The 16,938-nt window shown below is 54.2% G+C and overlaps 1 protein-coding gene and 1 long non-coding RNA gene across 7 annotated transcripts; one reads left to right on the forward strand and one right to left on the reverse strand.

The window, feature by feature from the left end:
* Positions 1–4,590: 4,590 nt before the first annotated feature.
* Positions 4,591–16,870, reverse strand: Fxyd5 (FXYD domain containing ion transport regulator 5). Of its 6 annotated transcripts, none has more exons than XM_078033214.1 (10): positions 16,473–16,870; positions 15,728–15,788; positions 13,851–13,931; positions 12,992–13,048; positions 11,117–11,233; positions 8,656–8,730; positions 7,836–7,865; positions 7,681–7,755; positions 4,876–4,921; positions 4,591–4,774 (listed from the first exon to the last, which is right to left on the reverse strand). In XM_078033214.1, the coding sequence occupies exons 1-10, from the start codon at positions 16,590–16,592 to the stop codon at positions 4,738–4,740; spliced, it is 699 nt and encodes a 232-aa protein (XP_077889340.1). In that variant the 5' UTR covers positions 16,593–16,870; the 3' UTR covers positions 4,591–4,737. The 6 variants fall into 6 exon arrangements, with proteins under 6 accessions (XP_077889340.1, XP_077889344.1, XP_077889345.1 ...); XM_078033218.1 differs by having other exon boundaries at positions 16,414–16,566; XM_078033219.1 differs by lacking the exon at positions 16,473–16,870 and adding an exon at positions 15,988–16,392.
* LOC144371033 (uncharacterized) lies at positions 4,921–8,096 on the forward strand. The gene is made up of 3 exons (XR_013431193.1): positions 4,921–5,014; positions 6,192–6,964; positions 7,302–8,096. It is a non-coding gene; the product is annotated as an uncharacterized LOC144371033 (long non-coding RNA).
* Positions 16,871–16,938: the final 68 nt, after the last annotated feature.

The following is a 16,938-nucleotide window of genomic DNA, read 5'->3' on the forward strand; positions in this document are numbered from 1 at the left end:
AGTGGAAGCCACTGAGATTTGGTGACTGTCAGATTTAAGCAAAAAAACGATCTGGTCGGATCCGGGGATCAGAGTCCATGACATCTCTGGAAAGGCTAATGGAGTGGGCACGAGACTGAGATCCTGGAAATGACCCCCAAGATATGACCCAACTGACTCACCAGGGGCGTTTCTCCCTGAATCCTCACCAGGAGCCGCCACTGGACACGTCACCTTCCGGATCCTGTTGCTCTGCCTGAGGTCAGGGATCAGGAAGTCACCACCACCCAGAACAGAACTGCCTTTTGGGTTTTGATTTCTTTGTGTCTAACTTCCACGTGGTGCAGATCTCAACTGGACAGTTGGATCCACTCTGACAGGTGGATAAGGAGGGGTCACCCGCACCACGGTGAGGGTACGGGACATCTCAATCCTTCAAGAGGTTGCCCTAATGCCTCTTGGCAGTCACCCCGTTCCGTTGCTGTGGACATAAGAGAGCCAACATCATAACAGTAGAGGCAACCACTACTCTGGCTTTTGTCACCATTGATTTGTTTGGACTTTTTTTTTTTTTTTAATGGTCTTGCTTTCTGTCCAGGCTGCCCTTGAATTCCTGGGCAATCCTGAGTGGTTGCCACGGTGCCCAGCTTCTGTCTGTCTGTTAGTTCTGCTGATTCCAGAACTTCAGGTCCATGGATTGATACGGTCTGTGCTCTTTTCTATGGGGCTTCCTTCCTGCAGATGAATGTTCCTGAGAGGCATCCGTGTGATCGTGTGGATCCGTGTTTCTTCCTTTCACACTGGGTACCCAGAGACATGAAAAATTGTGCTCTATATGTGTAATAAGAATTGTAATGCCTCCCACTGTCCTAAATAAATAAATAAATAAAATACCAGCTTTCTGAAATGATTATAATCAATTTATTCTCCTGGGAAAAATCCAGTGCAAAAATTCCAGTTGTTCCATATCCTCTTCAGCACTTAGAATCGTTAGTCTCTTTAATCATAGGGGGTATGTGGTGCTGGTTCATTGTGATTGCCATTTATCTTTTACTGATGGTTAACAAAATTGAATATCTTTCACATTTATATTGGCCATTTAGATATTCTTTTTGTGGGCATAATTGCCTTTTTCATTTTTTAATTTGATCTTTTTAGATGTTCGTGACAGGAGAGTGTCTTTTGACATATTATACATACGTGGAGTGTAACTCTTTTTTTTTTTTTTTTTTTTTTTTTTTGGTACTGGGGATTGAACTCAGGGACACTGAACCACTGAACCACATCCCCAGCCCTTTTTTTGTATTTCATTTAGAGACAAGGTCTCACCAAGTTGCTTAGGGCCTTGCTAAGTTGCTGAGGCTGGCTTTGAACTTGCAATCCTCCTGCCTCAGCCTCCCGAGCCCCTGGAATTACAAGCATGCACCTCTGCAGTCGGCTAACTTCCCATTCTGGGGGTTGCACATGATGTCGAGTCACACTGGTCGTGGTATTCACATATGAACACAGGAAACGATTGCCTTTTTATGACCACAAGGCAAATGACTGGATGCTGGAGTGGTGTAGTCAAAAACAAAACAACAACAAACAACAACAACAACAACAAAAAAAAAAACCCAAAACAAAAAAACTCAGTCCCTTTCCAATCATGCTAGACTGCAGAAAACAGCCGATTATGGAGAAAGGTTCTCTCTTGGTCTTTCAAATCTTTCAGGAGGGACTCTATTTAGAAGAGCTGGATCCACGTTCTGAAACCCAACTCAGGATGCCTCTGGGAAACATAGCTTTGTCATCTCCATCCCATGGGGAGCTGGGATGAGGGACGTCTGGTCCCTGAGCCCCGCTTCCAGTTGTCCACAGGTGAGCTGGCGTCTCCCACACTGCCGGGCATTCTCCTGAGCTGAGGTGGTAGCAGTGAGCTGATTTCAGGTCCCAGACGATATTAAATCACATTGCATTGTGTCACCAGAGAATCAGTCACATTGCATCACCAGAAACTAGTTTGTATGCAGTTCATGGTCCACTTTACTGATTTAATCCACCAAATGATACAAAGGAGAAAGTGTCTATAGAGAGAAGAGCCCACTGTACCCTGACTTTGAATTAACCACACCTTGGCTTTGCCCTTGGCTGCTGGAAGGTGATTGCTGGGCCCTGGAAAACCTCTGTCTGGTGTGTGGCTTTCTTTATATGGGGGCCTCGGCTCACATCAGCTGGTTTCTAACAGTGCAATTTATGGTGGGGGCTTTGGGTCACATGGATCAGCAACACCCCCGAAAGGGCTGGACGCTAAGGTCAGCCAGATGGGAAGTCAATCATGTCTATATGACTGAGCCCAGAGTTTATACACTCTTGACCTAAGGCTTGACTGAATGGGCAGTCCCCCTGGGGAAGTTAGCATCGTCCACAGCGCTCCACTCTGGGAGGGGACAGGGAAGATTTGTGCTGGGCACACTCCCAGGTCCTTCCCCATGTGTCTCTCTCCCTGGTTGATCTGAATGCGCGTCTTTTCATCGTTGTCAACCGTGACCATGAACCTAACGGCAATCATTGCGCTCCGAGCCCTTCTGGCCAATCATCCAACTCAAGGATGATCATGGGGGTCCTCAGACCCACATGGGTACCAGAGGTGAGGGCAGTCTCAGGCCTCCCAACCTCTGCAGTGTCTGGGTGGTGGGTACTGACCACACCCGAGACGCGATGGTCTCCCTGGCCCAGCCCTCGGTCAGCGTCTTCGTGTCCAGTTAGGACACAGCGAGACTCTGACTTCATGAGTTTTCATGAGATTCATCTTTATGGGTGTCTTCTATTTATATCAAGCTATATTGATTTTCTATATATGATTGTGCCTTTTAAAATAAATCTATTGAAGTTAAAAAGGGAATTGGTCTTTTTTAAAAAGTGATGAATAATACAGGGTGTGTGTGAAAATTGGCAAAAAGAACATGCAACAACTGAAGATTGGGAAATAATACCCCACAAACATCCCACACGCTGGTGTGGCCGCTCAGCCAGGGGCACATGTGCTGCCAGCAATTCCTGGGGTCAGAAGTGGTTTTCCCTTCCCCACCACAACCTGCAGCAAGCCCTTCTCTGGTGATTTTCATTTATTTATTATTATTATTATTATTATTATTATGTGTATCATGGATTGAACCCACTGAGCCACATCCCCAGCCCTTTTTATATTTTATTTTGAGACAAGGTCTCCCTGAGTTGCTTAGGGCCTCACTAAGTTGCTGAGGCTGGCTTTGGATTCCTGATCCTCCTGCCTCAGCCTCCGAAGCTGCTGGGATTACAGGTGGGAGCCACCGTACCTGGTGTTGCTTTTCAGTGTTTTTAAAAAGCAACCCGTGATTAGAAAATGCACTTTATATCATCACCATGATGTATATCGTTAGGTTAAGTCATATGAAATCACTCTTTCTGCATATCAAAACTATTTGAATGGTGACATTTTCAAATGGTTCAGTTTAATATGTATATGACTATAAATAGATCCAGATAGATAGATAGATAGACAGATGACATTCCGTACTGACTGGGGTAGGCATCTATTCTGATTAGTAGGTGGTGGATGTCAATTACAAAATATTTTTAGTATCTCTCATACTACCTGTGTAGTCTTCCCTTGGTATTCAAAGGGGGTGGTTCCAGAACCCTCTGAGGATTTGAAATCTGTGGATGCTCAGATTCCTTATATAAAATGGTCTGCAAATATATATTATGTATATATTATTTGCATATAAATATATTTTGCAAACATATTATTTGCATATAATCTATGGCTACTCCCACCCTAAATCATCTCTGCACTATTCATAATTCCTAATGCAATAGAAATGCTGTGTGAATAGTAGCTACACTATCTTTTTGAGGAAGATCAGGAAAAGAAAAAGTCGGATATTTTATTTTCTGTGCCTTCTTTCTCTCCCGTCTGCAGCTCGAGGCTCAGTAAACGGACTTGGTGGCTGAGCCGTCTGGGACCTGGATCTCTCTCCTCTCTTGACTTTGGCCTGGGGCCGGATCCGGAGCCCTGGTGGAGGCGCCTGCCTGCCGGCCGCACCTCTGAGGCCCGCCCTGGCCCCACGGCTGAGCCCCTCCCCAGGCTTTGGAGGCTGCGAGCCTTCAGGAAATCCTGCTGCAGATTGTGTGCCTGGACCACCGGCTCCGGGTCCCCAGGGGAGCCCTCTCCAGGGCCTGCAGGGCCCTCGGGGCAGACTCAGCCCTGCGTGCAGAGGTCATTGCGCCCAGCGGAGAGTGGACAGAGCGCAGGGGCAGGCGGAGGAGTCCCCACTCGCGTGTGAGCCTCCTCGAGGTGCAAGAGGGAGGCACAGGGGGTCGCCAGGTGTGGGTGGGGGTCTGCATTTGTGTTGGGGGGAGCTGGCCCTGGACACCTGGACCAGGACAGGGGTGTCACATGGATCCTGTGGGACTCACGGCCGCGGTCACCCACCACCTGCATCTCCCCCGGGCCACACCCCTCCCTTCCTTCCCGGCCTCGACTCCGGAGCCCGGAGCCCCCGCCCGCCCTTACTTTCCCTCCAGGGTCCCCAAGGCCAGCCCCGCTTCTCACTCCCGCTGCCCAGTCGCACGATCGGAGGCCGCGGGGGTGGACCACGTGCTTTATTTTTGTCCCAACAGAGCGGGTCACTTCGGGGGCGGTGCCCAGGGAGCCCGCAGCCCCCGGGGCGGCAGCGGGCAGGTGGGACTCGGAGGTCAGCCCAGGTCTGGCTCCGTCCACCGGGGTCTTCCCTCTCAGGCGGGGCTTCTTCTACTGACCACTCTGTAGGCTCTTGGAGGGGAGGGAGGGAGGAGGCTGGGTGCCAGGCAGTGGGCGGGGCTCGCTCTTGGAGTCCCCGCGGGGTTGGTGGCCCCCACTTGTTATGGACTCACCTGCGTTGACGCCGGCACAATTGGGACAGCTGCCTGCACTTGCCACCTGTGAAGACAGAGGAAACGCGCCATATTGATCCTGTGTGTGCTCTGGGGACCCGGGAGAGGCTGGCGGATCCTCCTCGCAGGAAGCACCCAGGTAGCTCCATAAATAAGCGACAGAGACAGGCATGGGAACAGCCAGGGCCAGCCCCTGGGGGTGGGGGGGGAGCTCCCCCCAGCCCCCTAATGGACAGGCCCTTGGAAAATGCAGACTATTTTGTGCATTCGGGATTCATTTACTACTGTGTTCCAGGTACTGATCAGGGCGCTGGAAATATAGTGGGGAACAAGAAAGGAAGAAAAAAAAAATCCCTGACCATATAGAGCTGGCTTTTCTAGTAGGGGAGACCAGCAAAGAAAAAATCACTAAGTCAAATGTATAGACGGTGCTATAAAGTAAAAAAAAAAAAAAGGACTCAGTGAGGCCCAGGAGTTGGGTACATCCACATGGATCTCCCTGAAGATGGCATGGCCACCGAGGAGGTGACATCTGGGCAAAGACTTGAAGGAGGTGAGGGGGAGCCAGTTGGATATGTGAACAGTGTTCCAGACAGAGAGAACAGCCAGTGCAAAGGCCCTGTGGTAGGACTGCTTGGATAGGCTCCAGGAACAGGAAGGAGGCCAGAGTGAGTAAGGGGGGATCTTAGCAGCCAAGGATGACTTGAAAAAAGAAACCTGCTCCCAGCTGCCACTTTGCCTCCCCCAGTCCTCCCTTGCCTCCTTTCCTCTCTCTGGCTCACTCTGCCCCAATGCCACCGACCTCCTCCTGATATTACTGCAACAGGCTCCCTCAGTCCTGCCCCCGGGACTTCACACCTGATGCTCCCTCTACCTGGGTTTGTTTTTTGTTTTTTTGTTTTTTTTTTAAATCATCTTCTCATCACTAGGACTCAGTTCCAGTTCCTCCTCCTCAGAGGTGCTCCTCCTGGCCCTCCCCATCAGCCTTGAGCTCCCAAGGACAGGGGTCAGGGCTGCTTGTCACCACTCCGCCCCCAACATCATCCAGCGCAGGTCGGGCATAAAGAAGATTCCCCAAAATATCTGTCAGTGGAAAAATATGTGGCCCCAAATCCCACCCCAGTCTCCGCCCTCGCAGACCTGGGTCCGGGCCTTCCCTGATTCCCAGGTGCTGTGCGGCCCCGGACAGAGGCCAATCCTGCCTTTTCTTTTTCTTTCTGGTACCAGGGATGGAAACCGGGGCACTTAACCACTGAGCCACATCCCCAGCCCATTTTTGGATTTTATTGATATTGATTTTCTATTTTATTTTATAGAGACCGGGTCTCACTGAGTTGCTGAGGGCCTTGCTAAGCCACTTTGAACTCGGGATCCTCCTGCCTCAGCCTCCTGAGCCACCGGGATCACAGGCGTGTGCTACCGTGCCCGGCCTGCTTATTCTTATGAGTGTGGTGCCACCCATCTTCAGGAGTAGGTCTGTGCCCATCTTCCTGATGAGCCCGGTGGATGCGAGAGGCCTTTGGCATGGGTCCTAGAGCTCAGCTGAGAGACTATAAAAGGAGCAGCCCTTGTGTTTTATTGAACACACAGAATTTTAAAAAAAATTAAGTCAGCCTCTCTCCTTATTAGCCCCCCTTTGCCCCCCTTCCTCACCCAGCCTGGGGCCCCAGGAGGCACATGTGACAGGTCACCTCCCCGGGGCCCGGCACCCTCGACCTCAGCACTAGCAGAAGGTAGGACAAGAGAACAGGGGGAGGGGGTCACCGCGTCCCTCCACCTGTTACAGGGAGGCCGTTCTATCACGTGATCTCTCCTCTCACCCACACTCCCATCATGAGACTGTCCACCATGATGGGATGCAGCCGAGTGACCCTCACCAGAGGCCAAACCCATGGGGCTGCCTGATCTGGGACTCAGCCTCTAAAACTGTGATATAAATAAACCCCTTTTCTTTGTAAGTACCCCCCACTCAGGCATTTTGTTATAGCAAAGGAAAATAGATGAGTATCTCTTCTTTTAAACCTTCAGTCAACCTTGTGAGGGTCCATCTGTCACCTGTCATGACCCTGACTGTCACAGCTGCCAACGGGTAAGCATGGGAAGATTTTACAGAAACAATAAGCTCTTGAAAGGGTCACTAGTCTGTATCTCCACTGGGTTCCACTGGGTGGCTATGGTGGCTTTGTCTATAGGGGCCATCTGGTCCTCCTCCGCCTTCTCCCTAGTCTACCCAGTCTTGTTCACCCCTTGTTCCCTTCCAGGTCTGTGCATGGCTATGTTGACTAAATGGCCCCAGTTTCCTAGCCCTCCCTCTCCACGTCCCTCTTCCCTGCAATCTGACTCTGTCTCTCCCTCCCATCAACAAGGGAAGCCTATTTTCTGACTTCTCAATGAAGACAGCCCTTGTGACATGCTTTGATCCACAGAATGTGGCAGAAGTGACAGTGGCCAGTTCTGAGCCTGCAAGCCGTCACCTTACGGAGTCTAAGAACACGAGGTGAAGGATCAAGAGGCCCCTAGAAACACTGCTCCCAGCTCCCAGTAAACGGGCACCACATGCATGGGTCAAGCCAGCCACAGCCAGAAGAACCACCCAGCTGAGCCCAGCCCACATTGCCCAGTGGCAGCCACAGGAGCCAAACAGACGCTCATCTCTAGCCTTGCTCTCAGGGAGCCTCAGAGAGCTGCCTGGTCCGGAGCAGCCATTTCCAGGGACCTTCAGGAACCTGAAGGTTCAGACGCAGTGCGGGTCAAAGCCTCCCCCAGCCCGTCGTGGTGCCCCTCCTGCCCACGCCCCGTGCTCACTGGTGAGGATGATAATGCCCGTGATGAACAGCACAGCTGCCACCAGGAGTCCCCGCCTCCGGAGAGTGGCCTCATCTACAGAGAGAGAAGTGGAGGTGGACCATCAGAGGGGCCTCTGGCTTTCCTTCTCCCACACCGTCCCAGGGCGGACTTACCGTAGTAGAAGGGGTCATCCTCATCCAAACCTGGAAGAGACGGACAAGGCACACGTCAGAGTCTGGCGGAGGCTTGTGGAGTGAAGAACGAATGGAGCAGATCCACCTGGGTCTCTCACTCAGCCCTTCTGTCCTCACAATGAAACCCACAGTCCTCACCAGGCACACGCTCTGGCTCCCACCACCTCTCTGAGTGCCCTCAGTTTTCCCCTGAACCGGCTTTATTTTTCTGGATAGCAAAGTAAAACCACCTGCCATGTATTATTACAGTTATTATTTGCTGTCTTCCCCCGCCCCCAGAATGTCAGCCCCCTGAGGCGGAGATTCCGTCTGTCTTATTCCCAGAACGGTGCCTGCCACACACAAGTTTCTCAATGAACCTCTGCTGGATTAACAGAGGAATGGGCTGTGTGGGCCTAGCCTTTCCACGTGGGTCCAGTGGGCAGGAAGTGGAGGACAAGATTGCCAGGAACCAGAGCTTCCTGCGGACCCCCAACTGATCTCAGTCACGTGAGCAAGCTCAGCGGAGACCAGAAGAACCACCCGGCTGAGCCCAGCCTGTCTCCCAAATTGCACCATCGGGAGCTAAATAAGCGATTGCCTTTTCAGCCACTGCGTTTTGGCGTCGTTTGGATGCACACACCTTCATCCGTTGGTTCAGACATGACCATGCCCCGCCCCCCGCCCAGGCTGGGAGTCATTCACTACCCCCACAGGTGTGTACTGAGGACGCCTCTGTCCTGAGCTCGTGTTTTAGAGACAGGAAGTGCATAGTGACTGGGAACCGCCCCGTCTCTGGTCTGGGAAGGGAGTTACTGACCTGATGAGCTGGGGATCAGGGGGTCCATCATGACGTCTTTGCTTGGGGATGGCCCCCCAGGGAGCTCTGTGGTGCCTTTGGTGGGAGACAGACAGATGGACATCACTGCAGGCCCCAGATGGGGAGAAAGCTCTCCCCCAGTCTCTGCACCTGGTGTAGGGGCACGGGTGTCCCACCCTCCACCCGAAGGGACCATAGCAGTGGTCTGCACCTGCTGGTCAAAAACAGCTGCCCCGACCCCCTGCAAGACACCATGAGGCAAGACCCCACCCCCGAAGCCTTGGCCCTGCCTTTGACGTTCCCTTTAAATGAATGAACGGAGCCACTCTCCAACTGTGTGGCTTCCGAGGGGCTGGACCTGTCACGTGCTCTGCCTCAAAACTACTTTTCTGAGTCTGCGTCTTATTTCTTCCCTGATCATTTCTGACTTGTCTTCTCAGGTGGGTGACACCCTCCTGGGCAGGATAAAGGACCCCCCCCGCGAGGCACTGGCAGCCCTGTGATAGCCCAGGACCCTGGCTCAGCCGCCCTGCACGCACAACCCCGTCTCCAGCATCCCCCAGAGTCCAGTGGGTTCTCAGACGCAAAAAGTCAATCCCCCCAAAAAAAAGGCCTGCGTCCCCACCCTAGTTATAAATGGACCCAGCACCTTTATTTTGTGTATTGTTTCTACGTGGTGCTGAGACTCGAACCCGGTGCCTCCCCCGTGCGAGGCAAGTGCTCTACCGCTGAGCCACACCCCCAGCCCCCACCCTGGCTCTAGGAAGCACCCACCACCCCACGCTTCCCCCAGCTTTTCAGCCCCTTCAACATGGCCTGACAGGTGATGAGGGGACCCTGGGGAAAGCCTGGACCAGGGAAGGTGTGAGCCATGGAGAGCCCCCTCCCCTCCATCTAGTCCCACGGTCCTGACCCGTGCCTGCTGGTGACCTGGCTTACGACTAGGGGACCCCCGTCTGGTTCCTCCCTGGGAGTGATGACTCTGAGGGACAGCAAGCCCCTGACCCCCAAGGTCGCGGCCTCCGGGAGGTGATTAGGGTTTGATGAGGTCCCGAGAGTGGGACCGGAGGCCGCTGGCTTCCACCTGCGCAGACCTGGGAAAGACACGGCAAGAAGGTGGCCATCTGTGACCCCCACGGACCCTGCTGCCACCTCCATCCGGGACTCCCGCCTCCAGGACCCTGAGAGAGAAATTCCTGCGGCTCAGGCCCCCCAGCCTGTCATCCTTTGTCACGGCCACCAAAGCAGACTACGTCACCAGGGGAGCTAGGAAGCTGGGGGCTGGACGCGGGCAGGAGCCACGTCCCCACGAGGTGCCCGGCAGGAGAGAGGCCAGGACGGAGGAGGGGGAGGCCCTGGGCAACCCTGAGGCTCAGCAGCACCCTTCACCCCTGGACTTGATGACCTCGTCGTTGCTGCTGACTTCTGTCCCCTGTCCCAGGGTGGAGGACTGATACCCGGAGGAACCCAGCCCAGCGAAGACTCCAGAGTAAATTAAACGATCAGCTGGGAAATGCAGGCGCAGCTGCGCTCTCCCAGAGGGGCCCTTTGGTGCAAAATGGAAAAGCTTCATTTCCCAAGAGACTTTATTTCCGTCTCTGGTGAAAGTGTTTCCATAGATTCTGTAGGAATGAGATGATCTGCTGTCACCACTAGGAAATCAGAATCTTTATGAAGATGGACAAGGGAAATGAGGTGGCCCGGGAGGTGGTGCTCTTGTGCAATGCTCAATCTGTACCACTGTGCGTGCCTCTCAGCCCGAGTGGCCCAGGCTAACCCTAACCCTAACCCTAACCCGAATGAGGGTCAATTCTGGGCTTTGGGCTGGAGTTAAGGAGAAAGAAATTCTCTGTAGATACCGAATTATGAGATCAAAAGGAAAAAAAAGAAGGAAGACAACACAGTCAAGAGCAGGAGCGATTCAGTCTTAATGACCGTGCTTAAGCCCCTTGATCCAGCTATGCCTGAAACTGTTGACCTCCAGATTTCATAGAACTTACATGGCTAATAAACCTCTCTGTTTTAATTGGGTGTTCTATATTTTGCAACCGAAAAGTTCCTTCCCTCACAGGAGGAGAGTGCACACAAAGGGAGCATCGACAGACAGTCATATCCCAGCACCAGCCTGTGGGGGGGTGCACAAAGGAGGGTCACCCGCTCCACTGTTTTGGGGAAATGCTGCCTTCCAGAGGCTGCCTCACGGGACGTTTGGTGCAAATGAGCTTTTATGGAGGTGCTGAGAAGTCTTGCCATCAAGATCCGTGTTTAAATTTAACTCAGAGTTCCCTAAATATCTTTGACTATACACCAAAAAAGAAAAAAAAAGAAATTTTTTCTTTTTCCTTAAAATTAATTAGCAATTCCCCAAACAGGTGCTTGAGACTCGTACTGGGGGAGACGCTGACCTAGATAGGGAATTAAGCAAGAGCTGGAAGTTGCTGCTCCCAGTCCCGGGCTCTACCTTCCTTGCTGCTCGTGAGCGTCCCTGGGTCTGTCACGTCCATTCCTGTCCCTGGGTCTGTCATGTCCATTCCTGTCGGCTTCTGGGTCTCCGTCCTGTTCTGGCTTTGTGTTGTTTCTACTCAGGTCAGAAGAACAAAGAGGGGAGGGATAAGAACTGAGTGAGCCGGGGGTGGTGGCCCACGCCTCTAATCCCAGCAGCTTAGGAGGCCGAGGCAGGAGGATCACAAGTTTGAGGCCAGCCTCAGCAGCTTAGCAATGCCTATGTGGCTCAGTGGTTAAGCACCCCTGGGTTCAATCCCCAGTAAGAAAGAAAGAAAGGAAGGGAAGAGAGAGGGAGGGAGGGAGAGAAAGGGAGGAAGACCTCAGTGAGCCCGCGACCGTGCAGGTCTATAGAACTGTATCTCCTTCCCTCCATCAATTTGGCACAAATCAAAGGTGTCAATATAGAGCGTCACTGTGGGGCCAGGCAAGGGGGGCTGTCTCTGCATGCAGCCAATGGTGTGGCCATTTGAGGATGCATCTTTTAAAACAAATTTAAATGTTCATGACCTTTACTCCATAGCATCCTGGATCAAAGCCCTGGCTCTGGAGCCAGATTTCTGGACTCCAGTCTCAGCTGTGGGTCTGTCTTGCTGTGAGACCTTGAGCAAGTTGCTCTGAGCCTCTGTTTCATTATCGGTAAGGTAGAGATAACGGTAGTTTCTATCTCAGGGTTCAGTGAGGATGGTGCATGTAAGTGCTGTGTTTGCTCAAAGGTAAGAGACAAGGCTGCCATTGTGGCACCATATGTGGCAGAAAAAACAGGAGCAAACAATGTGAGCATTGGGAGGTGTGTGCCTATATTCACTGCAGCCCCAGCACACTGGAATACTAGACAGCAGAGAAGAAGGGCAGCATGAGTTTTTACGATGTGAGAACAACTTCCAAACATACTATTGCTTAAAAAAGACAAAGCAAGGCTGGGTACAGTGGTGCACGCCTGTAATCCCAGCAGCTCAGGAGGCTGAGAAGGAGGATCGCGAGTTCAAAGCCAGCCTCAGCCTTGGTGAGGCGCTAAGCAACTCAGTGAGACCCTGTCTCTAAATAAAATACAAAATAGGGCTAGGGATGTGGCTCAGTGCCCCTGAGTTCAATCCCCAATACTCCCTGCCACAAAAAAAGACAAAGCAAGTTGCAGGACATTCATGTGATATCCTTTAACTCATAGAAATGCACCAACAGTATATTTTCTGCAGTAATTTCCATGTGATATCATAGGATCGGGGAATCACCCCTAACGTTAGCTGTGGGGCCTCCCAGAGATGGAAAAAGATCAAGGACGCATTGGGACGGGTTGGGGCAAGTTGGCAAAGGGATTTAGTCTCACGTCCTCTATTTTTATTCTTTCCAAGGATAATGTGTTTAGGTACTACGTGTCAATAATCATTCACCGAAAAAATTCAGGGGCCCTCTTTGAATTATGTTATACTCCAAGAAAAAGTATAAAATAGTTTTTGAAAAATTTTAAAAAATAGATGAAGAGAGGAATAGAAGAAATGAATCGGGTTGGCGCACAGGGATCGTCTGTGGGGCCCTGATCTTTGGTCTGCCTGGGAAGCCATGCAGGGGTTCAGCTGGGGTAAGTGGCCACGGCGCACCTCTCTGGGTGGGTGCTTTGCTTGGTACACGTAAGACTTCACGATGTCCCAAGTTCCCTTTGTTTTGTCTTTAAAAAGTGGATGGATGGGAGGCTGAGGCAGGAGGATGGCAAGTTCAAAGCCAACCTCAGCCACAGAGGGAGACCGGCTCAGGGAAAATAAAAGGGGGGACGTGGCTGGGGACGTGGCTGGGGACATGGCTGCGTGGTGAAGGGCCCCTGTCTCGCGTCACTCACCTTCAGTAGGCTGGGTCCAGGTCTGGGGGGTGGACTGGACTTCCGGGTGGACTGAGCCTGGAGTTAGGAAAGCAGGAGTCAGAGCAGAAGAGGAGGAGGAGTGGAGGAGGCCAGGAGCCAGATCCCGTTCCCGCAGCAACTGCGTCTCCATGTCAGGGAGCGGCCTGAGTCTCCTGCAGTGCTTTGGAGGTGCCCGGGTCTCCCCGGATCCCAGCACCCCTCCTCCTGCACCGGCCACCCGAGTGGTTCTTCAGGGGACGAATGATGCTAGTTGGCTTTAGTGGGACTCCGAGGTCCTGTCTCAAGAAATTTCCCAAATACCTCTGACCGCCAACCAGCACCCAGCTGCCTCCATCAAAACCCCCTGGTACTTTCTTTGGGGAACATCCTTCCCGGACTTTTGGACCACTTTTTTCAGAGGTGCTGCCATCAGTCATGGTGGCCATTGGCCAGGGGACCCAGGCCCACCAGTCAGCTTCCTGTGCCTGCAGCCATGATGATCAGCTCCTAGTTGGGCACATGACCTGAGTCTGCCCAATGACAGTTCTGGGACATCTGGTAGATTGGGGAGGTGGGAATTCTGTCGTCTTTGGATTCTTAGCAGTCCTCTCGGGGGCCATGTTGGCCCGTAAGAAGATGAGCTGACGGAGAATGGAGCCAATCCAGAGAAAACGGAACCAAGAGGTAAGTTCTCCATGGCAACATTTGAGCACCTAGACCAAGCCATGCCTGAAGGTCTATCCTTAGTCTTTTGAGTCACATGAATCCATAAATTCCTACTTGGTCTAAGTTTGAGATTTGTGTTGCTGGGGTTATTGGCACTGATGGGGTGTTGACGGATCTGTCCCTCTTTCCTCACCTGGGATTTGCGTCGGGCCATGGGTGCCCAAAATAGTTGGGTCCACTGTAGAAATGGATGTGGTCTCTTCCAACGTCTGTCCTGGGGAACCATGGAGAGGTCAGAAGGGAACCTCGGGTCCCCCTTCTCTCTTCTTCCTTTCCACCATGCCCGACCTTCCCAGACCTTGGAGCCGACTCCAGAGGTCCTGGGTGCTGGAAGAGCCACCCAGCTGTGGCTCCTGGAGGTTTTCAAGCTGTGCCAGTGTCCCAGGACCCTCCCTCCACCCCGACTCCTCACCCAGGCTTCTGGGATGCTCTAGTGAGCCAGGGGCTAGAGGCACAGGTCCTGGATCAGGACTCCCAACGCCTCGTCGCTGTGTGACTTAGAACCAGCGAACCCTCAGGGGTCTAGTCTGCAGGGCAGGGACAATGGCGAGATCTGCCTCACGGGGCTGCGAGGAATGAGACGGCGCCAGGCAGGTGCCGCCCACCACCTGCATGTAGTTGGCACCACACGTGTCCTCTGCCCTCGCCCGGCTCCAGCCTCTGCCCCTCCCTGGGTGACCTCTATTATCCAACATCCCCTCCTCCTGTGACCTAGATGTCACAGGAGACTCTCCCTGGCTCCTGCTCCTACGGTCTGTTCCCACCCACAGTCAGGGGGAGCCGGGGACCTCCTGAGTCAATCTGTACAACTGTGTGTGCCTCTCAGCCCGAGCCCTGCACCTCACTCTGGGTAAGAGCCAAAGCCCTCACCTGGCCCGTCATTCTCCACGCCCCCCAGCACCCCCTGAGCTCTTCTTCTAGCAACTCCGCCTCTGCTCACCCCAACTCGGCCACTGGCTCTTCCTGCTTCTCCCAAACTCCCCAGAGAACGTTCATCCCCAGAAACCTGCACGGCTCCCCCTGCTCTTCCAGCACCCGACCTCCCCTCTCCATGACCTCCCCTCTCCTCTCTCCAACCTCAACCTGTGACCGAGGTTGGCTTTGAACTTGCCATCCTCCTGCCTCAGCCTCCACTCCGTCCACTTTTTAACGCCTTAGCACCCTCCTCTCTTTTCCCCAGGGCACTGTCACCTCCCAGCACATCATACAATTTACTGATTGGCCGGTCTGTCTTTGCCCCCAGAAGCCTGCATGCCATGTCTTGTTGCACTCACAGCCATTCCCTCCATGCATAGAAGACCCGGCACACAGTAAGTGCTCAACAAATGGCTGTGGTGTGGTTGGAAGAATACATCCAAGAGAAGCAGGGCTCCTTTGGTAAAGCAAATGATCTGGATTCTGGCAGCGGTGGGGCCGTGGCAACCCCAGGTCCTCCACCCAGTAGCCTCTAGCACAAGGCACTTCTGCCCACTGTGCCTCAGTTTCCCCATCCTTAAAAGGGGCACAGCAACATGTATAAGTAGAGTAGAAGTAAGGCCTCCATCAGCCCAGGTGCAAGCACCTGCCACACAGGAAGCATGGGCCATGGCTACTGCCCTGGAGACCCTTCTCAGGCAAGGCTGAGTGTTCTCCTGGCCCCAGCGTGACCCCTTTGCCTGGCAGCTCATTGTTAGGGGACCAGGGATCTGCTTTACTGGGAGCCCAGGTTTTCTGGCTGCCAAATAGAAAACGGACACCAATCTCCAGGCCAAATCAAACTCAGCGAGTTCTTCTTGGAGGTGAGGTGGAGGATGCTCAGCAGGACCGGCTCTGGCCAGACACTCTGGAAGCAACCACCCAGGTCTGAGGTGCCCAAAGAAGGTGTAACCCCAGAGTGCCCAGGGATCTCTACTTCCTGATGCCAACTCAGGGGAGGGGGCACCATGAGGTGACAGGAGAGAGCAGCCACACTCTCGGGCCACCCACCCACCCACCCAGCAGCACACTGGGGGCTCCAGGGAAGGGTCTTACCTCTGGTGGGGAGAAAGAGGCTGAGGACGGTGAAGAGACACAGGCGGCCAGAGGGCGACATCTACGGGGTGAGTGGGAACAGGGGTCAGAGAAGCACGTCCTGCCCTGCGGGGCAGCCCCCTTCTCTCCCTGGATCAGGACCCCTGGCTTCCAGGACCCCTGCCAGGGCTGACAGCAGCCACTGGGAGAAGTGGGAGGATCTAGAACGTGGAAGTCCCAAGCGGACACCCTCCAAAGAAAACAAGAAGCACCGGGCCAACCTGGTGTCCCAGCAGCACACAGGGCACAGGGACACCCCCAGAGCAGAGAAGCTCCTCCGTGCGTCTCCAGGCCGGCAGCGATCCTCACTGGAATGGATGGCAAAGGCGCAGGGCGGGCCGGGGTCTGGGGCAGGGTGATGGGGCCACTCTCTGAGGCCCAGGAGCCCGCAAGTAGTGGAAAGAGGAAGGGTGAGTAATGCCTCCTGATCGCAGAGGAAAAAGTGAGTTGGTGTTGGGCTGCGCTGCGGCCCGGGCGACCGAGTGCTGGAGGGATCTGAGAGGGACCGGTCTGCGAGCGATGGAGACGAGCTGGGGAGACTGAGGCCGGAGGAGAGGAGGGAGAGGGCGTCTCGCTGGGAGAGGAGGTGAGAGGCGAGGGCGTGAACGGGACGCGGGGAGGCACCGCCAGGCCGGTCTGCTACCCACCTGAGCCCAGCGCTGGACAGAGGGGCAGCAGCTGGAGGTGGATCGAAGGAGGGACTTACGTCAGTGCCGGGGGTCGGGAGCCCGCAGCCTGGAGGACGAGGACCGCGGCGGGAGAGGCGTCCGGGCGGAGGGTGTGGCCAGGGGAGCGCGGGCGGGCGGGGATCGAGAGGCCCAGTCATTTCCTCTTGGGTTTCCTGACTTCAGAGCCGAGTGGGAGCAGGAGGGGCAGGCTCAGGGCGACGTGGGGCTGGGTGGGCGGCGGGGCTGGGTCTCCGCCCACCCGCGCTGGCCTCGCGCGGGGACCGATGCGGGACCAGCTGCGGGACAGGGGCTGGCAGGTCGCGCGGGTGGGTGGGGCGCCTGGCAGAGGCGGGAGGACCCGGACGGCCCCTCCCGGGGTGTGAGGGAGGGTGCGAGGCGGAGGAGGAGGTGTCTGGTGCCGGGGATGGGGCGCAGGGGGACCCCTGTAGGCGCGCAGGGGACAACTGGCCCAGGTGCGCTCAGCCCCACCTCGTGCGCCCACAG

The sequence above is a fragment of the Ictidomys tridecemlineatus genome, chromosome 15, assembly GCF_052094955.1.
Source record: "Ictidomys tridecemlineatus isolate mIctTri1 chromosome 15, mIctTri1.hap1, whole genome shotgun sequence".
NCBI lineage: Eukaryota > Metazoa > Chordata > Mammalia > Rodentia > Sciuridae > Ictidomys > Ictidomys tridecemlineatus.